The sequence below is a fragment of the Mauremys mutica genome, chromosome 4 (assembly GCF_020497125.1).
Source record: "Mauremys mutica isolate MM-2020 ecotype Southern chromosome 4, ASM2049712v1, whole genome shotgun sequence".
Lineage (NCBI taxonomy): Eukaryota > Metazoa > Chordata > Testudines > Geoemydidae > Mauremys > Mauremys mutica.
This window is the reverse complement of record NC_059075.1, coordinates 147,781,308-147,804,007: the sequence shown is the minus strand read 5'-3', so window position 1 is coordinate 147,804,007 and position 22,700 is coordinate 147,781,308. Positions and strand designations below refer to the sequence as shown.

Genomic DNA, 22,700 nt, shown 5'->3' with positions numbered 1-22,700 from the left:
GAGAAGGAACTAGGTAAAGCAGTGGTTTTTGAACTGGTGTAAGCATATCCCTAAGGGTACATGAGTTCTCATCATGTGGTACACATGAAAAATCCTGCGATGGCAGACAACGCATTTCATTTAGTAAAACTTGGCAAACTAATCATAAGTATATTATGACCCTATTTCAGACAGGGGTACATTGTAGACTACATTATTTGGAAAGGGTTACACAGTCTAAAAAGTCTGAAAACAGGTTGTGCTGAAAGATGAACCATCGGACTGAAGGGAGGTTACTAGTGGAGCCAGTAATATTGAATATTTTTGAAATTTTTGAAAAAAATATTGAATATTTTTACTAATGACTTTGGCACAAAAAGTTGGTGTGTGCTAATGAAATCTGCTGATGATACAAAGCTGGGAAGCAACATCAATACGGGGGAGGCCTGGAATATTATACAGGAAAATCTGGAGGACCTTGAAGATTGAAGCAAGAGATGGGATGAAATGCAATAGTATAAAGTGCAAGGTCATGCACTTAGGATCTAATAAGAAGAATTTCTGCTACAAGCTGGGGGCTCCTCAGTTGGAAGTGACACAGGAGGAGACCCCAGGTGCGTTGGTCAATCACAGGATGACTACTAGTAGGGCCCTGTAAACTCCTAGTCCATTTTGGTCAATTTCACAGTCATGGGATTTTTAAAATAGTTAATTTCACAGTTTCAGATGTTTACTTTTGAAATGTCATGGTGTTGTAACAGTGGGAGTCCTGATCCAAAAGGGGATCAGGTGGGGGAGGGGGAACCCTTCCCCGCGAGATTTCCACCCTCACTTCGGCACTGATGCTGGCAGGGATGCTGCCTTCAGAGCTGGGTGACCAGAGAGCAGCGGCTGCTGGCCTGGTGCCCAACTCTAAAGCTGGAAACCATGATGGTTGGAGTTTTTTCCACCTTCCTCTGCAGTGTGTGGGTGCGGGTCACTTGCCAGGATTATCTGGGTGTATCTCAATCATTTCCTTGCCATTGTGGGGGCCTCTGGGTTGGTCCCTCCAATTCTCCCGTCTGAGTCAACTAATAAGTCTAGTCTCCTGCAGGCTGTAATATTTGGGTCTGATGTCGGTTGTTGGGTTTAGTGCGCAGGGTGGTGGTGGTGATTTGTGATACTGAGGAAGTCAGACTAGATGATTTTGGGGTCCCTTCTGTCCTTAAACACTATGATACAACTACATCCACATGTACTGCTTTAGCTATCCCGGCCTGGCTGAAGTGGTACAGCTTTCCAGTGCAGAAAAGGCTTTAGTCTTCAGCCTGCTCAGTTCAGTCTCTTCCACTGTGATGGAGAGCTAAGGAATAAATGCAGAGAGGGGAACCTGAAGGCAGTGCTGTTCGGGACCAAAGCACTGAAAATGCTGCTCCCCTACAGCAAAGAAAGGGATTTGCTTGCTGCCCTAGCACACAGCACGTCAGCGGTAGGACAGGAAGAGAGCCAAAGATCCAGCTTAAGGCACTGGGGCAGACCAAGATCCTGAAAGCCTAACAGCTCAAGGATCCATCAATATCTGATGAGGTTCAACAAGGACAAGTGCAGAGTCCTGCACTTAGGAAGGAAGAATCCCATGCACCGCTACAGACTGGGGACTGACTGGCTAAGCGGCAGTTCTGCAGAAAAGGACCTGGGGATTAGCGGATGAGAAGCTGGGTATGAGTCAGCAGTGTGCCCTTGTTGCCAAGAAGGCCAATGGCATATTGGGCTATATTAGTAAGAGCATTGCCAGCAGATCGAGGGAAGTGATCTTTCCCCTCTGTTCGGTAATGGTGAGGCCACATCTGGAGTACTGCATCCAGTTTTGGGCCCCCTGCTACAGAAAGGATGTGGACAAATTGGAGAGAGTCCAGTGGAGGGGAACGAAAATGATCAGGGGGCTGGGGCACATGACTTATGAGGAGAGGCTGAGGGAACTGGGTTTATTTAGTCTGCAGAAGAGAAGAGTGAGGGGGGATTTGATAGCTGCTTTCAACTACCTGAAGGGGATTCCGAAGAGGATGGAACTAGGCTGTTCTCAGTGGTAGCAGATGACAGAACAAGGAGCAATGGTCTCAAGTTGCAGTGGGGGAGGTCTAGGTGGGATATCAGGAAACACTATTTCACTAGGAGGGTGGTGAAGCACTGGAATGGGTTACCTAGGGAGGTGGTGGAATCTCCTTCCTTAGAGGTTTTTAAGGCCTGGCCTGAGAAAGCCCTGGCTGGGATGATTTAGTTGCGGATTGGTCCTGCTTTGAGCAGGGAATTGGACTAGATAACCTCTTGAGGTCTCATCCAACCCTACTATTCTATGATAATAGGTTTCTGGGCCATACTCACAGCATCGCCTAGCCTCAGCAACAGCTGCTGTAAAATCAACAAGTCCCGGCAGATTAAGAAGCGGGTGGTGGCCATCTTGCACACACCCCGGCATACCACAGTCACTGCTGTGCCACTACCATAGAGCTGAGAGAGGTTCATTCGCACGTTGAGGGGCTGAGCTGAAAGACAGGATAAGAATGGAAGCTAAGTCAACTGCAATCCTCAAACCTCTACCACCTTACTAACCAAACTTGAAAGGTTGTGTCGTATCACCTCTTTCCATTTCCAGCTCCATCTCATAGTCCATTTCCCGGATCAGCACCCCAATGGCATGGATAGGGTTTCTGATCTCCTGCAGCTTACTGTGAATATCTTCCATCACATTCTCTCTGCGAGGGCACACAAAATTCACTGGCATCAATGTATGTAATGTCAACAGACCCCCCTCCATCAGTGGCCCCCATAGTAAGAGACACAGAAGTGAAATTAGTCTGACCACTGCTGATATTGTGGAGGGAGAATTCCCCTCCACTGTAATAAAAAACATCTTTTTGACCCATGAAGGCACCATACTCAGGGTGAATCCACTTGCTCCTCTCCTACCCACTCTGTAGAGGAATAACTTGCACTTGGCTGAGGATACTGATGCTCCATGAGATGGTGTGCGAGGATCATTCTAAACCCAGCTAGCTAGGGAGGTTCAGCTATTTGGACACACATGCTTTCATGTTGTGAAGACGACTATCCAACTCAAAATTGAAGCTCTTGCTTCTGGATGCCATGGCTCAGAATTCCTCGCCACTTTAATCATTACTGGGGAGAGTTTCCAAGCACCTACAGGAGTTAGGAGCACAAACTCCACTGAAAGCCAATTGTGACAAGTGCTCCCAAATCCTGTAGGTGCTTGGAAAATCTCCCACTATGGAGCTAGAATTCACACATCCTGAATCACACTTAGAAGACTCAGGTAAAGGGCTGTCTAAGGCAAACCTTGGCACAGACAATTTGTGCATTCATCTTTTCACAAAGGACGTAAGGGAACTCTCTGTGTAACGTACGTGTCATTTGCTATCAAGTCTTCCAGGATCTGCTCTGCAGCCTTCTCTGGAGGCTGAAGGCGGGAGCAAGCCATTTCCATGATGAATGCCATTTCCATGGAAATAGATTCTCCAATCAGCCGAAGGCACTGGACAAGGCACACGACATCGCGAGACATCTCCAGATCTGCAGTGAAAGAACCTGACTGTACTCTCATGCAAATCGTTTCAAGAGAAAACCCAAATTAGTTCAGCTCATTTCGTAGGAAAGCTTCTTGGTACAAATTTGCCCCAGCAACACAAGACTCCATCTGGCTCCATAACTAACTAATTAGATAATTACAGACTGACTACATGGAGGAGCTGAAGGTGGTAAGATCTCTGTGCAGTTTTGTTTGAAAACTGGCAACAGGAAATTTCCCTTCAGCCTTCTCCAGTTACAGGACCTGGATGAGAATAAACTGAACAACTGGGGAAAACATGCCTAGAAAATAAAAATCACATCCAGGCTCAGCCTCTCGTGCCTTGGCTCCATGCATTCAGAATGAGGATTCTGCATCCTTAAGCAATTTCCCAGCAGCTCGGAAGGACCAGAGATAGCCCATCTGCAGACCTGTTTTGTCTAGAATACCAAGAACAACCCTGCAATCTCTAATCTAATGTATTTTTAAAAACTCTGAACTAAGGAACAGGTCTCTCTAATCCAGGCCCATGACACCTCCACTGGCCCAGCTGTCTGCACTTGGAAGAGTCCTATTGTACCTTCCATTAGGAAACACGTATGTTATTGCAGTCACTTGCTAACTGCTGCTAAAGTTAAAATTGCAAGAGGGTTTCTGTCTAAATTCCCTGTAAGCTGCGCAACAGCCTATTTAGCACTGGCCCCAACCTAGCCCCCCGGACTGGCCGGAGCACCCCTCCCTGAACCCAGCCCCGGCCAGACCTGCTGGGACCAGGGGAGGGGCGCCTATCCTGCAGCCCCAGCCCCGGAGCTGCCACGGTGGGGAGAGGCACCTCTCCCCCCCCCAACCCAAGGGCTGCTGTGAGGAGAGCGAGCCGGGGTGAATCCTCCCTCCCCGCTGTAGCCCTGGAGCCCCCTCCTGTCCCCCAAACCCCTCATCCCCAGCCCCACCCCATAGCCTGCACCCCCAGCCGGAGTCCTCACCCCCCACCCCAACCCTCTGCCCCAGCCCTGAGCCCCATCCCACACTCCAAACCCCTCGGCCCCACCCCACCACATGAATTTTGTTACGTGCACCGATATGAAGGTGATGTGTGTCAGCCTCCATATTGGTGCACGTAACAAAATTCATTCTGCACATGGGTGGGAAAAATTAGAGCGAACACTGGTTTCAGTTATAAACCACTGTTGTGCTTAAAAGCTTTCAGAAAAACATCACTACTGATAAAACTTTCATCCCCGATCTGTGTCCTAAAGGGGGCTTTAAATATTTGCGCCAAAAAATCTAACTTGTTAGCAGTTTGAAACAAGCAAGGGGTAAGATTGCTAGGCTGGTGGGAATTCCTTGCATTTCTTGAGCGTCCAGCTTTGCTTCTCTGAATGCACTGAAGCTTTAGTGTCTGGGAAATCTGAATTTGGGCAGCAGGCAAAAGAATTTAAGTTGAAGGCAAATGGATACCGATGTGTGGTAACACGTTATACTTCCCCAGTTCATCACCAGCACGTGCATAAGCAGACAGTGAGCTGGAACTTTAGCGGCCAGGCTGCACATCATGGAATATTTTCTATTCCTGTTTTTCTTGGTTAAATGGGTAGCTGTTGCATTGGTAAAATTACAATTAGAACAAGAGATTTTACATCCCAGAACTTTCAGGGGTTGTAGAGGTGAAATCTGAACATCACACAGGCACCGTTTCAATGTAAATACACATAATACAAAAAAAACACGTTAAAAGAAATTAAGCCTACAACATCAGGCACTGTCAGAATGAAAGTTGCCCACGTAGGTAAGGAGTAAACGTTCACTCTGACCTGTGAACCCTGCCTATCAGTGAGAGCTCATAAAAGAAGGGAAAGTGAAGAGGTCAGCAGAGTGGTACAAACTAGATGTTTTAAAGTTGATTTTTGGGGAGAAGGGGTCTTCGAGGCTCTTGGTGGGATCAATAACTGGCTAAGGCACAAGGCTAAGATGATGGTGATAATATGTGAATGCTTCCCTCTATTAAGTCACCACATGTTTTGACTGGGTATCTTTTAATGGGAAAAGGCTGCCACCTTTTCCTGGACATGGATCTCCTGGGCATCACTTGCCAACTTGCAGGAAAAGGAGCAGCTTAGAGGACAGGGCATGATCTTCATAATCATGGCTGCCACCATGCCCACCATCTGCCACCACCAAGAATTTAACACCACGCCATTAGGCCTTCCTTGCCCTAATCCTAGGGGACACAACCCAAACCGTTCAGGCTACTGAGAGGGACCCAGATGACATCTGAACCCTGACCACACCTGGGATGTGAATCCAACATTCAGGTATTGGAAACCAGTAAGATGTTCATTCAAAGGGGCTGCATCCCCAGAGATAGCAAAGCCCGCACCCATCGCTATGTTATGCACTGACTGAAGGTTAGAATTCCACTCTTTGATTTCCTTGAACTAAGTCGCAGCAACATTTTATCCTTAACGCGCACACACGTGTTTTTCAAGTCTCCGGGCTTTCCAAAAGGGAATCTACCACTAGGTTCAGGCTAAGCAGGGGAAGTTTCAACCCAGACAACTTCAGAAAGTTCTGAGCATGTAAAAGAAGGGATTAGCCTGGAAACTTCTATGTCCTTAACTACAGAGCTTGTGACACACATGCTGTAATTTCCTCTACAGTGGAACAGCTTCCCCAACTTCCCTCCCTTTTACCATCAAAGATGGTGCTGTCATCCTCAGTCAACAGATGCTCATCGGGCAAGAGATACAGATGATCCACCAGGGAACAGGGCACAAGGAAAGACAGGAATCCCTGGGAAAGTGAAAGTGAAAGATAACCCATCTTTTAAGTCTCGGTTAGGAAAATGCCCTGGAATCACTTAAAGGACTCCACTGGTAACACACTACATTCAGACCAGACGTGGGCAAACTTTTTGGCCCGAGGGCCACATCTGGGTGGGGAAATTGTATGCAGGGCCATGAATGTAAGGCTGGGGCAGGGGGTTGGGTGCAGGAGGGAGTGCAGGGTGCGGCAGGGGGTTGGGGGTGCAGGCAGAGGGCTCAAGGCAGGGGGTTGGGGTGCAGGAGGGGTTCGGGAATCCAGCCCAGCGCCGCTTACTTGGAGTGGCAGTGGCGCACAGCAGGGCTTGCCTGCCCTGGTCCTGCGCCGCTCCCGGAAGTAGCCAGCATGTCTGGCAGTGGGGGGGTGGGGAGGCAGCTCTGCTGCCCTCACCTGTGGGTACCACCCTCAAAGTTCCCATTGGCCGCAGTTCCCCATTCCCGGCCAATAGGAGCTGCAGGGGGCACTGCATGCAGGCGAGGGCAGTGCACACAGCCCTCTGCACTCCCCCTCCACCGGGGGCCCAGGGACATGGTGCCGGCTGCTTCCAGGAGCTGCGCCACAGGGCTGGCAATCCCATGGGCCGACTGAAAGTCCTGACGGGCCGGATCTGGCCTGTGGGCCGTAGTTTGCCCTCCCCGGGACTAGACCAGTGCAAAGTGTCCTGCTTTGTGCCTCACCTTTTTTAGCAGGCACACCATGTTAGTATATGGATTCAGGTGGAGAGCAAGAGGGCGTGAAAGTGCTTCTTGGTACTGAAGGCAGCAGGCATAGAACTTGGACCAGAACTCAACCTGTAACTGTCGAAACTCTTCCTGGGAGACTTCGTATTCTGTCACACTGCCCTGGAGCTGGGGGAAAAAACACAGCAGAATAGCAGGTCACCGGTTGACTCCCCAGAGATGGCAATTTGGCACCACAATGGTATTTTACAGCTCTGCCTCTCACTGAAGGAGGGTTTAATTTTAATTTTTTATTTTTTTTTGTGGCTGGTACATTGACATTTTAAAAAGATAAAAAGATTAATATAATCCAACAAAGAACCTGTGTCACAGGAAGGTTAGCATTGCACAGCTAGGCACTCAAACCTCAGGAAATGCCAGTTATAGATATAAATGCAACTCTGGTTCTGTCTTCTTGTGAGTACGTATTACCTACACCAGCTAATTACATGGCTACATATTTTGAAAACACCATATACAATTTCCCCCCCACACACTTTTATATACAGATATGTTGCACTCTCTTCTGCTGAGTATTTTGGCGCGCGAGCCAGACGAGAGTCCATGAGAGCCACTTCTATAATCCTAGATACAAAGCTATAAGGTGATGTTAACACTCAGGGTAAACATCAGTTACTTAAGGATAAAAATCCTTACAAGTACGTGGTGGGTTAATAGGCCACCATTAGACCGAGACCAGGGAAACTCAGAGTTAAAAGGACAGCGTCTACTTGATTTTTCCTTTAACTAAACTACTTTGTAAGTTTCCAATAAGCACCTTTCCAACCAGATAGGCTTTCTGTAAAAAGCAGAGTGGTTTTATAAGCATTTTGTTGTTTCCCTGATGATGCTTAAGGGAAAGAAAACAGGCCACAGAAGAGCAGCGAATGGACTTGCCTGCCCCCCACTTCCCACCTGCTGGTCTATTCTTCAGCAGCAGCACTGAAGTGAGGCCTCCCAACGTCTACATGCCTCCCTGAGGTGCACAGAGGAGCCGTGGTGGGTGAAGACCCATGCCCACTCCTACTGCACCCTGCCACCCACCCACCAGGCTCTCATTGCTGCAGCATGGAGAAAACGAGCATGTGAGTGATGTGCACAAGACAGGAATTGCAATAAAGCAAAACCTGGCACCACTGTCACTATGCAAAGTGCTCTCTCACTTATAATGTAAACAGACACTAAAGGAAAAAGGAAGTGCGGCTCACTTTGGCACACCTACATCTAAAAGAACAAAGAACAGTACAGGAGGAGTGGGGGGAGAACGGTGAACCTCTGGAGAAAGAGGAATAGTTAAGAGATGGAGAAGTAGTGAGAAGGAATTTTTTTTTAAATCATGCAACTGGTTGCGGGGAAGCAGGGAGGAAAGTTAGGCCATGGGTCATCTGTGGATTTAGTTTTTAACTCTACCTGAGATGCTAAGATACCACAGTGATGATTGTCAACATAAAACACTCAATGGAATCCTCACCTCATTTTCCACAGCTAAGGTCACCTCTTTTTTCAGTTCATCCCAGGTCAGATCCATGATTCTCTCTCCTCCTCGGGAAAAGATCTACAAAAACATTACAGGAAACTTCCGTTTTGAAGCACTAGACTTGCCACAAGCCTAAGTGACAGCACGACATGAAGATGTCGAACAGATGAGTAACGTCACTCCCTGCAGAGAACTGTAGCTAGGCACAGGCAGCCAAGATACACCAGAGCGAAGCAATAGCTGGCACTACTAGAGGGTTATGCACTTCGCTGTTTACGGATGCCGGGCAGTACGCTCATTCCGACCCTTTGCCCCCAATACGAGGGAGGGACTGGCTGTAGTGGGGTTCCAGGGGCCAGCTAGAGGGGCTGGCCAGATTGGAAGAAAGGGGCTTCCAGCAGCCTGACACGCATTAAAATCAGGCCCATACAATGCCCATTGGGTGCTGCAGGCACAGCAGGCTTTCTGGTGCTTTAACCCCAAGGTCACTGCCTCCCTCAGATCCACAGCGACCATTTCCCTGCAGTCACTGCTTCCCCCTGGATCCACAGCCTATAGACTCATACAATGAGGTTAGTGGAATCAGGCTTTTCCCACGTTCACCAAATCCACCGACACCGGGAACGTTCCCAGACCTGGAATTGATCAGATGCCGTTTTCGTTACAGGCAGCGCATCCCCAGGGAAGTGAGCATAGGGCTTTGCTGAGCTCAGCCCATGAGCTCCATCACAGAAGATACACTGAGTCAAGAGCAAGCCCAGTGGGCAGGTCACCAGGTCCTGCCTGAAGGGAGAACCAGGGTGGTGTTCTCAGAGGCGATAAGATGCACACCAGGGACCTGATTCTCCACTGTCACACCAATGACTTAAATACTGTCATACCAGCATAAAACTGGGGAGACAGAGACTCAGAGCCCAGCGCTGCCCACCAGTGTCTCCATCAGAGAATTACGGAGCAGCAGTAACTCTGCATTCCCTTCAACCCCTGGCCCTTCCTCCTCCTGCACCCTCCAATCCACGAGCCCACCACTGCTGCCCAAAGCCCTCCCCTCCTCCCCCAGCTCTGGGGTTAACACTCCCCGCCCCTGCACCACACAAAGCCCACTCCACCAAGCCCAGCTCAGCTCACACCTAGCATTCATTTCTCCCACTGCTGGTCCTGAGCCACAGAAAGTTCAGCAGGAAACCTCCAGCCCACTGGCTATCTTCTGTTACGGGTCTGATCTCATCGGCCACCTCTGCTACCTTGTCCACACACCCAGCCCTCCCTGACTGAGGCCAGCGAGCTGTCAATACCATTTCACACCTCTGGCTGCTTCCTAAACCCTCCCCAAACTCCCTCCCTTTCCACATCAGCTTCTTGGCAGTGAAGACCAGGTCTGGCGTGACCTTCCACTGCCCCATTCTCCCCCTCACCATCCTCTGCTGCACCCCACACCCTGCCCTTGAAACCGCCTGCCTGCTCTCTTTCCCACTCCTCCATCGTCCTCTGGCCGTACTGCCCTCCTTGGGCTCTTTTCTCTCCACATACCTACATGTTCTTGTATGCCTCCATCCACAGGACCCTAGCCTGGACCCTCCTTTCCCACTCCTTGAAACACGCTGGGCAGGCTGCATACAGCCACTGCATAAACATCCTCATCTCAGACTGTTCTTCAGTCACCATGCCCAGCCTCCACCCTTTCCAGCCCATAGAAACTGCTCTCGCCGCTCCTCCCGGCTCGGCATCCTTGGGACCTTTCACTGTTATAGCCGTCTTCCTCCTGCCACTGCCTGTACCTTGTGGTGTTATGTGCACCGAGAACTAAGCGCCTCAGGGCAGGGAGCCTTCATTGTTCTGTAGCCCATCAAGCACACCCGCGACACTGTATAAACACAAATGCAGCTTTTGCAGGCCCAGATGTTCTCCTGTACCAAGATCTGGTCAGTTCAGGTGACGTGAGTTACGCATCCCTTCCCAGCCCATCAGCAAAAGTTAGACCCGTTTAAGGGCTGCTCTAATTTATGGTGACTGGCCTCTGTGGGGCCTTATGCCAACGGATGGCAGGCAGGCCAGCTGAGAGTTCTCCTCGAGTGACCCCATGTCCACTTTGTGCAGCCAGAAGTGGCACAACGTGGCTGGAACTGAGGGAGCACTAACTGATTGTTTGCTAACCTGTAGAGCTTTGAGTAGAGCAGCATTTGTGAACCGACCAGGCGTGAAGAGAGACTCCAGATAAGTTTCCTGTGAAAGAACAAAATGGAAATTCAGAGAAGCAAATTTATTCAAAATGATGCAGGCTTCTAATTACAGTTCATCATTCCAGGCTCCTGGAACTCCGCATCTCTTCTGCAGGAGCCTGCTAACAGGTGGCACTGTACACTACAGTATTACTGGCCTTTCAGTGGTTTATTCTGCAAAAGGACTCTGACAATCTGAAACCCAGCACAGATGGTCTAGTCTCACAGAATGAGGTAAGTCACCCCCGGAATGCAAAGCAGCCAGACACACACTGCAGGGATGAACTCCGCAGCAAACAGCCTGAAAGGAGACTGCAAAGAAGAGGCTGTCTTTCCTGTTCGTGGGGGCAGACGGCAGCACAGCTCCTTAGTATAGGTAAAACTGAGGGTTTGGTTTCATAGCACCCCTTAGATTTCAGCATCCCCTAGAATTCAACACCCCCTCTTTCCGTCCCACCTGTATCGTATGCAATGAGGAGCAAGGAGCACCTTCAGGCTGCCATGTCTAATTCCTACTCTCCTTCCCATGGCCCTGGCAATTCCCATGTTCCCTTCGGTCCCATAAATGTCTCTCCTCCTAGATCACCTTTCCAGGCCTAAGGAACTCATGTCCTTCCTTTCAATCTCCAACTGCCCTAATTCACACTAAAAATCCCTAATTCACAGTAAAATCCCTTGCTGTATCGAATTCCAACTCATTGTCCCCTCTTCAGAGTTTTATGCAACTCTGCCCTTGCCTATACCTCAGCCCTCTTTTCTACCTCCTCTGCCCCTCCTCAGGCCTCGTCACATCCACTAAGTAGCATAATGCTTCTGCTCCCTCACCCCCATCCTTAGACCACGCCATCACATCCTCATTCCTGCTCAAGCTGGAAATCCATGTTTGCTCTAGCCTTCCAATCTGCCTTCTTCACAGCTCCTGCCATCAGAAGCAGCTATCCTGGATCACTCTGCTCGCTGCTGTCAAGCTGTTTTACAAATCTCATCTTGAAAGACTTTCTCCCTTGCTTATAACAATTTCTGTTCCTCCTCAGGTGCTGGCCTTATGGCCAGCTTAAGTGTTTCAAACCACTGTCATGTATACTATGTGTCTGTTGTCTCATTTAGTTCTGTGAAGCTTTAAAGATACCGTTTGTACAAAGGACAACATACAAAATAAAGTTATATTGCATACACGGATCTGTCCCAACCGTCTTTCTATTTCTGTCCCCTGCAGCAAAAGATAGAAAGGAAGCTAGGGACACAGCCCAAGTTACCCCTGGTTGGTATTGTATTGTCCACTCACCCTAGGGTCTTGATCATCTCTAATAGTCACTTCTTCTTCCGGCAGAGGCTGCACAAAAACTTGGTTCCACTGGCCTGCAATATTTCTGAGGAGAAAAGAATTTCCATCAGTCACGTATGCTCAGTCGCAGTGAACACTAAACTCTCTGGTAATCCTAGTCTGAAGTGAGTTCAACTGTAGTAATCACAGATCTTAATTCAGTGCTGGTCCAGATGTGGCATATGGTAGGATAATCTTAACCAAGATGACTAATGACTTACGTACAAGTGCTACATCCTGATTTCTGTTTACTCTGCTGTCCAGTTAACCCATGGCTATATCTAGCCAGCTATCTAGATTCTTATCCCAAGCCCATCATTATGATATCATGCTGTGCCCTCCCTTTGTTTTACTGACATGTAGGTAGAAATGGGCGGATTCTGAAACTCTGAATTAATGGCAGATTCATGTGCCTAAAGTGAAGCAGGACACTTGTAACTCATTCTACCCAGGTATTTCAGTCAGTCCAGGGGCCCAGATACAGTGTCTACTTGCCCATCTTCACAGGGCCAATGAATAAACTAATATCTTTACGCGCTGCTCCTCCAAACAACTCCTACTTGCCCCAGACGAATATGTAAAAGTTGGCAAAAAAGTGTGAGGAGGAAGCTGGGAGTGGCACAGATGTTCCCTGTGATCTTCTAATCATGCCAGACTCTGAGTTCTTAACCCTGCTTTCTTTCTATCACAGCTCTAGCTGCTATAATAAAGCAGGGTTAAAAACCTAAATAACCTATGTTACAATGAGAAAGGAGTGGACAGATGCCACGTGCCCTGGGATATTAAGGAAATTAGCTAACAGACAATGAACTATTTCTGAAAAACTGAGCACAAGTGGATCGGAAAGGAAGCAAGTGGAGGGAAGCAAATGTAGGAATGATTTTAGCAAACAGTAATAGTGACCGCTGCAATTGCTACCCCACAAGGTTAACCAGTAAAACGGGAGGGAGACTCACTGCTCGAAGTTGATGTATTTCACAATAGTCTGATTCTCATCATCGTGCCACAGCGCCCAGATCTCAGCTGGTGTTAAGGCAAAATCAACAAGCGTCTCCTAGGAGAAAAAGATAGCATGGAGACTTGATTAATACACCGAAAATGCAAGGGACGTTTAAAGTTAGCTCTCAGTGGGTACAAGTGCATAAGCCAGAGAAACATGTAATGTTATTTTGCCACATTCATAGGAGCAAACCCAGATCCTGTTTATTCTTACTAAAAGTCCCCAAACTTATATCAGATTTATGGATCTGTACACTTCTTCCAGCGAGACTCTGCCCACTACTCGTTTTATATCCCACCCCACCTCCCCAAGGAGTGTAGCACTGGCACTCACCTGAGAGGTGAATAGGGAGGATATGTGGTCAAGACTATAGCGATTACTCTCAGTGCTCACCAGCTGGAAGACACAGAACTGCACACACGCACAAGGTAAGTCAATGGCTGGAAAAGAGCCATCCTAACTAAGAAGTGGGTGTTCACCCACGAAAGCTCATGCTGCAAAACGTCTGTTAGTCTATAAGGTGCCACAGGATTCTTTGCTGCTTTTACAGAACCAGACTAACACGGCTACCCCTCTGATACTTAAAATAAAGATGCTATCAAAGTGACACAGTAAAACTGTTCTACTCAGGTTCTTATCCCACACCCATCACAGTGTTATCCAAGCATCTGATACTGAAGTATTTTGTTTTGAATCTTATGATTGAAAGAACTAGTGCCAAGTAGTGCAAGGCAGCGCATACAATACTAAAATGCAATTGCTTTGCCCAGAGATGCTGCGCGCGCACACTGACAGCTGTACCAATCCACCCTGAAACCCTAAGTACTCGGATTGGCTAAGAGACCCCAATCCACACAATGACTATTTGTTCTAAACTATGTAGTGAAGATGTAAACTCTCTGAGGCCGGGACCACCTGTTTGTTCCATGTCTGTACAGCACCTAGCACAATGGGCCCAGGTCCAGGAGTAGAACTCTTCCATGCCAGCACAATGGATATTAATGCAAAATATAGCACTCAACCCAGGAGCTGCCAAAGTTAAAGTGACACATTCAACAAAAGGCATTTGGTGCAGGCGGTGAGGGCCCTACCAATCCATACTCACCGAGGGCCATACTCATAGCACAGTGAATGAGTGTGCTATGTAACCAGTGAGCACAGAAATAATTTAATATATATTCATCCTTAATTTAAAATACTGACTGTAACTATAGTTCTAGAGTGTTCACAAAAGGAAACTGGTTGACAGATTCCAGGTGCATTCTGTATATATCTGTCCTCTTCATTTCTGTTCTAGCAAGATATTTTAAAATAAATGCTGCATCCCTGCCTCGTTCACCGTGAACGGAATAAGGCAAGGCTCCTACAGAGATTATTGTACAGGAACATAAGTAAAGACTATCAAGATGCACCCCCCCCCCCCGCCCCCCAGGGCCCAGAGTTAATGCTGTTGGATCATTTACACACTTTTGGCAGCTTTACTTTACAGCCTCAAGGTTTTCCTCCTGGGTACCTGGTTGCTGGCAATCTCCTAGATGCCTTTTTGTCAAAAAGCACCTCCCCAGCCCCACCAGAACACCAAACGTGAACCCAGTTTGTGCATCGTTTTATGCACCCTGAGCATGCCATTTATGATGGTGCTTGGCTCTAAGCACTTGATATGCACATTCTGCACTCTTTCAATAGCTAAACATGGAGTGAAGGAAGTAGGGCTCCCTGATTCCCTTAGTTACGCATGCCTGCGCAGCCCTGATTTACACAGCTGGAAAGTAGATTCCCCACACACAACAGTAGCTCACTAAAACTCCCATCCTGAATTATTTGAAAACCTCCATAACTGGACTAAATCAAAACCAGCCTCTCCGAGACCGTTTGCCCCAAGGTTTATCACCACATCCAACCTCAAATCTCTGCTCCCAACTCACTTCAGCTGTTTAAAAAGCAGTGCAAGAATTTGTTACAAGGGTAACGTCACTCCACTCTACCCATTCTCAAAAGTGAATCCCTTTCCCTCTTCCTCCATTTCCCGAACAGCAGACCCACTGGCAGACACCAAACATGGAAAGTTCTACTCCCAAAGACTCATGAGCATCTTGCAAAGTGTTTTGGGATGAGAAACGCTATTCAGAAGCTACTATTCCGTGCAGTGCGTGTTGGCAAATGCGCTCTTTGCTATTATGTGCCAGCCCATACACAAGCTCAGAAAACTTGGCGTATCCCTATAATTCGCTGTCTTTGCAGCTCTTGAAGGTTCCGGTCATTTCGTACCTGTCCTCGCTTGGGTGCATGCATATAAACACCAAGGTAGAGCCCCAGTGACTGCGAATAGGCCAGCCGCAATCGGTGTCCCGTTCCAGCAGCGAGCCTCAGGTCCTTATTCACAGGCACGAACTCCAGCATATCGGCTACCATCAGACACATTTGGTCCTGCCCAGAACAAAGACAGCAGACAAGCAACACAAAGGAAGGTTAGGGGTGGAGCTTTTCCACCTCCTGTCCTTTAATATGCAAGTCCAGCAGCAGTTCCGCACCTTCTCTCGTAGCTCACCTTATCCTGGACTAGCCCCAGGTCCACTTTTCCCCTTTATTCTCCCCCCCATTTCTTCGTGTTCCCTGAAATCCTGCTACTCAACAAACTCACGGCCAGTTCACGGAGTACCAGTTTAGCCAAGTCTCAGAATCACAGCTGGATGAACAGCCCATCCTCTGTCTCATAGCACCTCGATATCATCCAGGTGGTGTGACTAGCCTTGAATCATCCCCATCTGCAAAGCAAATCACAACCCAAAACACTCACTCACTTTGTAAGACCACATCCTGAGTTTGTGATCCTGGCAGAGTGCGAATAGGAAGGCATCATGATCAAGGCAGTGAACGGAGAGGCTGACAGGAAGGTCTGAAGGGCCTTGGTCACCTCTGAAAACACAAGTAGTAATTCAGAATGATTTCATTGAGTATTCATTGCACTGAGGAGAGCAAATCTCTGCATACACAAGACAGCGAGCTCCCTGTCACAAGGGGCTTACAGCATAATAGGTGAATAATTACTCAGATTCAAAGGTCAGAAGGGACAGTTGTGATCATCTAGTCTGACCTCTTGGATAACGCAGGACAGAGAACTTCCCTGAAATAATGCCTGGAGCAGAGCTTTCAGAAATGCATCCAATCTTGATTTAAAAAATGTCAGTGATGGAGAATCCACCACAACCGTTGGTAAATTGTTCCAATGGTTAACTACTCTCACTGTTCAACATTTACACCTTATTTCCAGTCTGAATTTATCTAGCTTCAACTTCCAGTCACTGCATGGTGTTACGCCTTTCTCTGCTAGACTGAATAACCCACTATTAAATATTTGTTCCCTACATAGGTACTTAGGCTGTGATCAACTCACCCCTTAACCTTCTCTTTGGTAAGCTAATAGGTTGAGCTCCTTAGGCCTATCACTATAAGGCAGGTTTTCCAATCAGAATCATTCTCGTGGCTCTTCTCTGCCCCTCTCCAATGTATCAACATCCTTCTTGAAGTGCTGGACACAGGATTTTAGCAGCAGTCACACCAGTATCAAACACAGAGGTAAATAAGCTCTCTACTCCTATGCGAGATTCCCCTAATTATGCATCCAAGGATCGCATTGGGCCTTTTGGCCACAGAGTTGCACTGAGCGCTCATGTTCAGCTGATTATCAATCCCTCCAAGAAAAAAAAAATCTATCCTGGGAAGCAATGACTGAAAAAGAGTCCCTCATCCTAAGCGTGGCCTACATTCTTTGTTCCTAGGTGTATACGTTTACATTTAGCCATATTAAAACACGTATTATTTGCTTGTACCCAGTTTACCAAGAGATCCAGTTTGCTCTGTATCAGTGACCTGTCCTCTTCAAATTTGTGTCTCACCTGAAAACTTTCAGTGATGATTTTATATTTTCCTCCAGTGTTATGGGGTAAAGCCAAGAAGTGATCCCTGCAGGACCCCATTAGAAACACACCTGTTCCATGATTCCCTATCAGTTAGCTAGCTTTTAATCCATTTAATTGTGCCATGTTAATTTTATATCACTGTAGTAACAAGTTACTTAAAACATCTAAACACCTCTATCCTCAAAAAGTCATCTGAACTTGCCGATTACCACCCAGTCACTAACTGTCCCCACTTTGGTGAAGCTCACAAGGATGCATGCAGGCTAACTAGCAGCATTTTAACACAACATACATTTCAGGAATCCTTGACATGGGAACGTTTTACTAGTTGTACTGACATCTCCCCATGTGGGGAAACACTTATTCTGACAGAAGAGCATCTTATCAGTTTAGCTTAAATCCCTTCCTCAAGCAACAAGCTAAACTGAAAAGAGGCATTCTTATGTCAGAAGGAGACTGTCCTGATCGGGGATTATGTCGGTATAACGGTATCATTTCAACTCACGCATAAGGCTATACCGCCAAAGAACTTGCCCTTGTAGATCAGGCCATGGACCCATTCAATGTGGCTTCATGGCACAGAGACAGCGCTGATGGCAATAGACAGGTCACAGATCTAGTACTTACAGATCTAACAGATGCCTTTGACACTGTTTAACATGAGGTGCTGCAGACTGGACTGCGAGAGCTGGCAGGAATAGGTGTGGTCACACTAGAGCCTTTGTGAGAGAACCCAAAGGACTGGAAGATGCAATCTCTCTTCCAGCACAAGAACTCTCACTTGTGATCCCATAGAGCTTATGACACTCCTCTTGTTCAAAAGAATGCAGGCAGAAGCCAGCAGCAGAGTGGGGAATATCCGGTTTATTGCACTGAATGCAGCATGTAGGATCACCTGCCCTGCGGCCAGGTGGCATACATGTGCATCAGTGTAAGGAACTCATGGCCCTCAGAGACCAATTATGGTCTCTTGAGACCAGAGTGGCTGAACTGGAGATGAGACACACAGAGGTACATAGATGAGACGTTGCAAAACACAGCAGGGTAGTCCCACCCCCTGTCTGACAGTTTCTGTGCTGTTGAGGAGGATGAAAGTCTCAGGGGGAGGAGATCAAACTAGAGAGGGAAATCATACCACAGTTGGGACCCTCCCTCCAGATGATGTCATGGTACCCTCTCACACTGAAGATACCTCTCCAGAGGAGGAGATCCCAGTTATTAGGAAGAGACACATAATAGTAATGGGGGATTAGATTATTAGAAATATAGGCCGGGTCTACACTGGACTAGACGCGATAAATCGACCCTTGATGGATCGATCTCTGCTCGCCAATCCGTCCGGTAGTGAAAACATACCCATAGATAGCCAGGTCTGTGATGATCAGGAGAACCTCATGGTGAATTATCTGCCAGGTGCAAAGGCTGTGGATTTTTCAAGACATTTAGATAGATGTATGTACAGTGCTTGGGGGAAGCTGATGGTCATGCTACATGTAGGTACCAGTGACATAAGGAAAGGTAGGTGAGAGGTCCTGGAGGTGAAATTTAGGCTGGACGGTAAGCGATAAAAGTTCAGTACCTCCATGGTGCTTTATCTGAAATGCTTCCAGTTCCACATGCAGGGCCAATTAGACAGGCAGAACTGCAGAGTCTCAATGCATGGATGAGATGATGGTATAGGGAGGAGAGTTTAGGTTTATTAGCAATTGGGGAACCTTTTGGGAAAGGAGGAAGTTATACAAGAAGGATGGGTTCCAGCTAAACCAAAATGGAACCAGATTGCTGGCATGTAAAATTTAAAAGGTCATAGAGGAGTTTTTAAACTAAGGGGTGGGAGAAAGCAGATGGGTGCAGAGGAGCACACAGTTCTGACAGACACATCCCTTAGGAGAGGATCTATTAACAGGGATTCTCTATATCCTAGAAAAGAGGAAAGGATAGAAGCTGATACAGTACAGGTAGGAACTAAAGAGAAACAGTCAAATGAAAAGGAGTCCCGTTCAAGTACATCACATGAAGGCAAACAACTAAAAAGTGACAAAATTTATAAGTGCTTGTATACAAATGTTAGAAGTCTAAATACAAAGATTGGTGAACTTGAGTGCCTGGTATTAAATGAGGATATTGATAGAGGATAATCAATGGGACACGTTAATACCTGGGTACAAAATATATAAGAATATAGAGTAGGTTCTGCTGGGTGGGTGGGGGAAGGCACCAAACGAAAGCATAGGTCAAATATAGTAAAAAAAAATTAAATGAATCAAACTGTATCATAGAATCTCTAGGGATAGAAATTCCATGCTTGAATAATAAGAGTGTAGCAGTACGGATATACTACGGACCACCTGATTAGGATGGTGATTGTGAAATACTCAGGGAGATGAGAGAGGTTATAAGAATAGAAAACTAAATAATCATGGTGGATTTCACCTATCCCCATATTGACTGTCACCTCAGGATGGGATGCAGAGAGAAAGTTTCTATACACCATTAGTGATGGGCTCTAAATTAGCTGTTACCACCAAGAAAGCTCTTAGAGTCATTGTGGGTAGTCCTTTGAAAATATCAGCTCTTTGTGCGACAGAAGTCAAAAAAGCTAACAGAATGTTAGCAACCATTAAGAGATAGATAAGATGACATTAAATATCATAATACCACTATATGGTATGCCCACACCTTGAATACTGCATGCAGTTCTGGTTGTCCCATCTCAGAGAAGGGCAACAGAAATTATTACGGGCACGGAACAGCTTCCATACAAGACGAGATTAAAAAGACTGGAAAAGAGATGACGGGGGGGGGGGGGGAATATGATAAAGATCTATAAAATGACTGATATGGAGAAAGTGAATAAGAAAGTGTTATTTACTCCTTCATATAACACAAGAACTAGGGGTCACCCAATGAAATTAATAGGCAGGTTTAAAAACAAACATAAGGAAGTATTTCTTCACACAACACACAGTCAACCTGTGGAACTCGTTGCCAAGGGATGTTGTGAAGGCCAAAACTATAACTGGTTCAAAAAAGAATCAGAAGTTCATGGAGAATAGGTCCATCAGTAGCTAGTGCATGTCCCTAAGACTCTGACTGCCAGAAGCTGAGACTGGAGAACAGGGGATGGATCACTTGATAACTGCCCTGTTCTGTTCGTGCCCTTTGAAGCATCTGCCAGTGGCCACTGTTGGAAGACAGGATACTGGGCTAGATGGACCTTTGGTCTGACCCAGTATGGAGAGTCTTATGTTCTTATCAAAGTCAAGGCAGGAGGAAGCATTTTGAAGTGGTCAGATCCATATTGGCTCCCTAAATTATAGGGAGCTTCCCAATGGTCGTCTAAGTAATCTGAGGTCTTACTGGACTTGTCCCCACTTTCAGATGCCCATAGAGTAGCAGTGGCTAGGAACACCTTGCTTTGTCTTCAGCTACCCAAGAGATTTCACCTATTATGCACAAATATGGACCACAGTGATCCATGCATCTGTCACCATTAGATTTCTGGGAAGAGCGCATACTCGTCATCCTTAATCTGCACTGGCTGCCAACCAACTCCTGGGTGAAAGTCCAGGGGCCAGTTACTAAACACAACATACTCCTGGAGATCTCAGCCATGCAAATCCAGAGGCAGCACAGTAAAATGGACTAAGCCAGCTCCTCGCTCTTGATCCCAATTTTGTCACTGTGACTCGCTGTGTGGCCTACAGCAAGTTCCAAACCTCTTTTTAAAAGTGCTATTTCAATGCTGAGCGTTACTCCTGCAGTGTGCTTGTCTACCTTTGAATGTATCTGAATACAATCCACGTGCTTCCATGCAGGGTGTTAAAAGAGACAGTCCTGTGTGTCACATGACAACACTAACCTGATAGCAGTTGGCATCCAACCTGTAAGCAAACGTTGCATCACAGAGCTCTGCTTCAGCTCCACAACTGAAACTATCCCTGAAAAAAATGAAAATGAAACTGCTGAGCAATGTGCAGAATATCATTTGCTGCTTCAACAGGCATGAATTATCAAGCATTATGGGAGTCAGATTACAATAAGGACCCAAGACAAAGTCAAGATCAAATGAAGCCCAAAACTGAAATAGGAAGGGATGCTGCAGGTCAGGACTGAGAGGCGCTGACAAAGCCATGAGGGGGAGTGTGAAGCCTGTACACCAGTGGCTCTCAAACTTTTTTTTTTTTTACTGGTGACCCCCTTTCACAAAGCAAGTCTCTGAGTGCGACCCCCCCATAAATATATAAAAAAGTTTTTAGTTTATAACACCATTATAAATGTTGGAGGCAAAGCAGGGTTTGGGGTGGAGGCTGACAGCTCACGCCCCACAAGTAATAACCTCGCAACCCCCGAGAACCCCTGTTGTACACTATATCCAGACCAGTATTAATTTAATCATGGTCATCCTTCACTACGTGTCACCTTCTATACCAGCATGAAATGGCTGTTTTTGCATAGACAGGACAATCGGTGAAGGTGTGAGAAACACTAACACATGCTTTATAAATACATACTTATGATTCCATACTCTACTCTCAACTCTTACCATGCCCATCATGAGGAGGTAGCTTGAGGACAAATATTCCTCCTGAAGCAGACGGCAGAGCAAAGAGAGCCTCCCCATCACTGCTAAGCCAAGCTGCTGAAGCAGTGGAATTAGAGGCCAGTCCAGGGATGGAGGGGATCATGTGGTAGTTTGAAGGGTCCCTAAAATTAATTTTTCCAATATCTGTAAATACAGACTGCATCTGGCCCTCTGTTATCAGCTCCTGTTAGAGAGAGAGAGAGAGAAAAGAGTACAAGTCCCAAGAACACACAGAACTGTTAGACTAGAGATATAAGAAAGGAACTGCCAGAGGAATGACAAATGCATAATCTCCACTACTGGCAGGGGCAGCTCTAGCAATTCCGCCGCCTCAAGCACGGCGGCACGCCGCGGGGGGCGCACTGGCGGTCGCCGGTCCCGCGGCTCTGGTGGACCTCCCGCAGACGTGCCTGCAGAGGGTCCGCTGGCCCCGGTGGAGCATCCGCAGGTATTCCTGCGGGAGGTCCACCAGAGCCGCGGGACCAGCGGACCCTCCACAGGCACGCCTGCGGGAGGTCCACCGGAGCCGCCTGCCGCCCTCCTGGCAACAGGCAGAGCGCCCCCCGCGGCGTGCCGCCCCAAGCACGCGCTTGGCGCGCTGGGGTCTAGAGCCGGCACTGACTACTGGCTTTTACTTACTGAGAAAAGATCTTTTGATGCAAGTTCTCTGATCACCTAAATTTGGCTCTTTCCCTCATTTTTAGCTGCCAAGGGTTGACCATTTAAGAGTGGATCTCAAAGTGTAAGTGGATTAGATAATCCATTGGTGGACCTACTCTCCTTCCCAGATACATGCCAGGATCTTGGTAACACCACCACATTCCTGCACAAGTGCTTTACATCCCACAAAATAATTGGAGGATCGCACACTTCATGCCTTATGTAGGCCCAGCTATACACCCAGCTGGGCCCCTCATTCCCCCCTCTGGCCATGCCAGCTGGGAGGGCCTGTCCATGGCCAGAGTTGGGAGGCAAGGGACTCACTAACCCTAACCCAAATGTCATCATTAACTCTGTATCCAGAGTGACTCTGCTCCCCTCCCACAGGCCTCTGTGAAGTGACTCTCTCACCTCTGCATGAGTGATCAAATGGGG

General features: G+C 47.3%; 1 protein-coding gene across 2 annotated transcripts in view; it reads right to left on the bottom strand.

Annotated features, from left to right (window-relative positions):
* NUP160 (nucleoporin 160) overlaps positions 1-22,700 on the bottom strand; it is a 54,168-nt gene that overhangs the window by 28,622 nt on the left and 2,846 nt on the right. For both annotated transcript variants that reach the window (XM_045015911.1, XM_045015912.1), the window contains exons 4-17: positions 21,567-21,789; positions 20,883-20,961; positions 15,902-16,016; positions 15,369-15,527; positions 13,434-13,511; positions 13,057-13,154; positions 12,062-12,146; positions 10,712-10,780; positions 8,552-8,635; positions 7,039-7,209; positions 6,232-6,331; positions 3,381-3,546; positions 2,596-2,711; positions 2,341-2,501 (exon numbers count right to left, since the gene is read on the bottom strand). In XM_045015911.1, the coding sequence (XP_044871846.1) occupies positions 2,341-2,501; positions 2,596-2,711; positions 3,381-3,546; positions 6,232-6,331; positions 7,039-7,209; positions 8,552-8,635; positions 10,712-10,780; positions 12,062-12,146; positions 13,057-13,154; positions 13,434-13,511; positions 15,369-15,527; positions 15,902-16,016; positions 20,883-20,961; positions 21,567-21,789 (1,704 nt within the window). The remainder of the gene's footprint in view (positions 1-2,340; positions 2,502-2,595; positions 2,712-3,380; positions 3,547-6,231; positions 6,332-7,038; positions 7,210-8,551; positions 8,636-10,711; positions 10,781-12,061; positions 12,147-13,056; positions 13,155-13,433; positions 13,512-15,368; positions 15,528-15,901; positions 16,017-20,882; positions 20,962-21,566; positions 21,790-22,700) is intronic.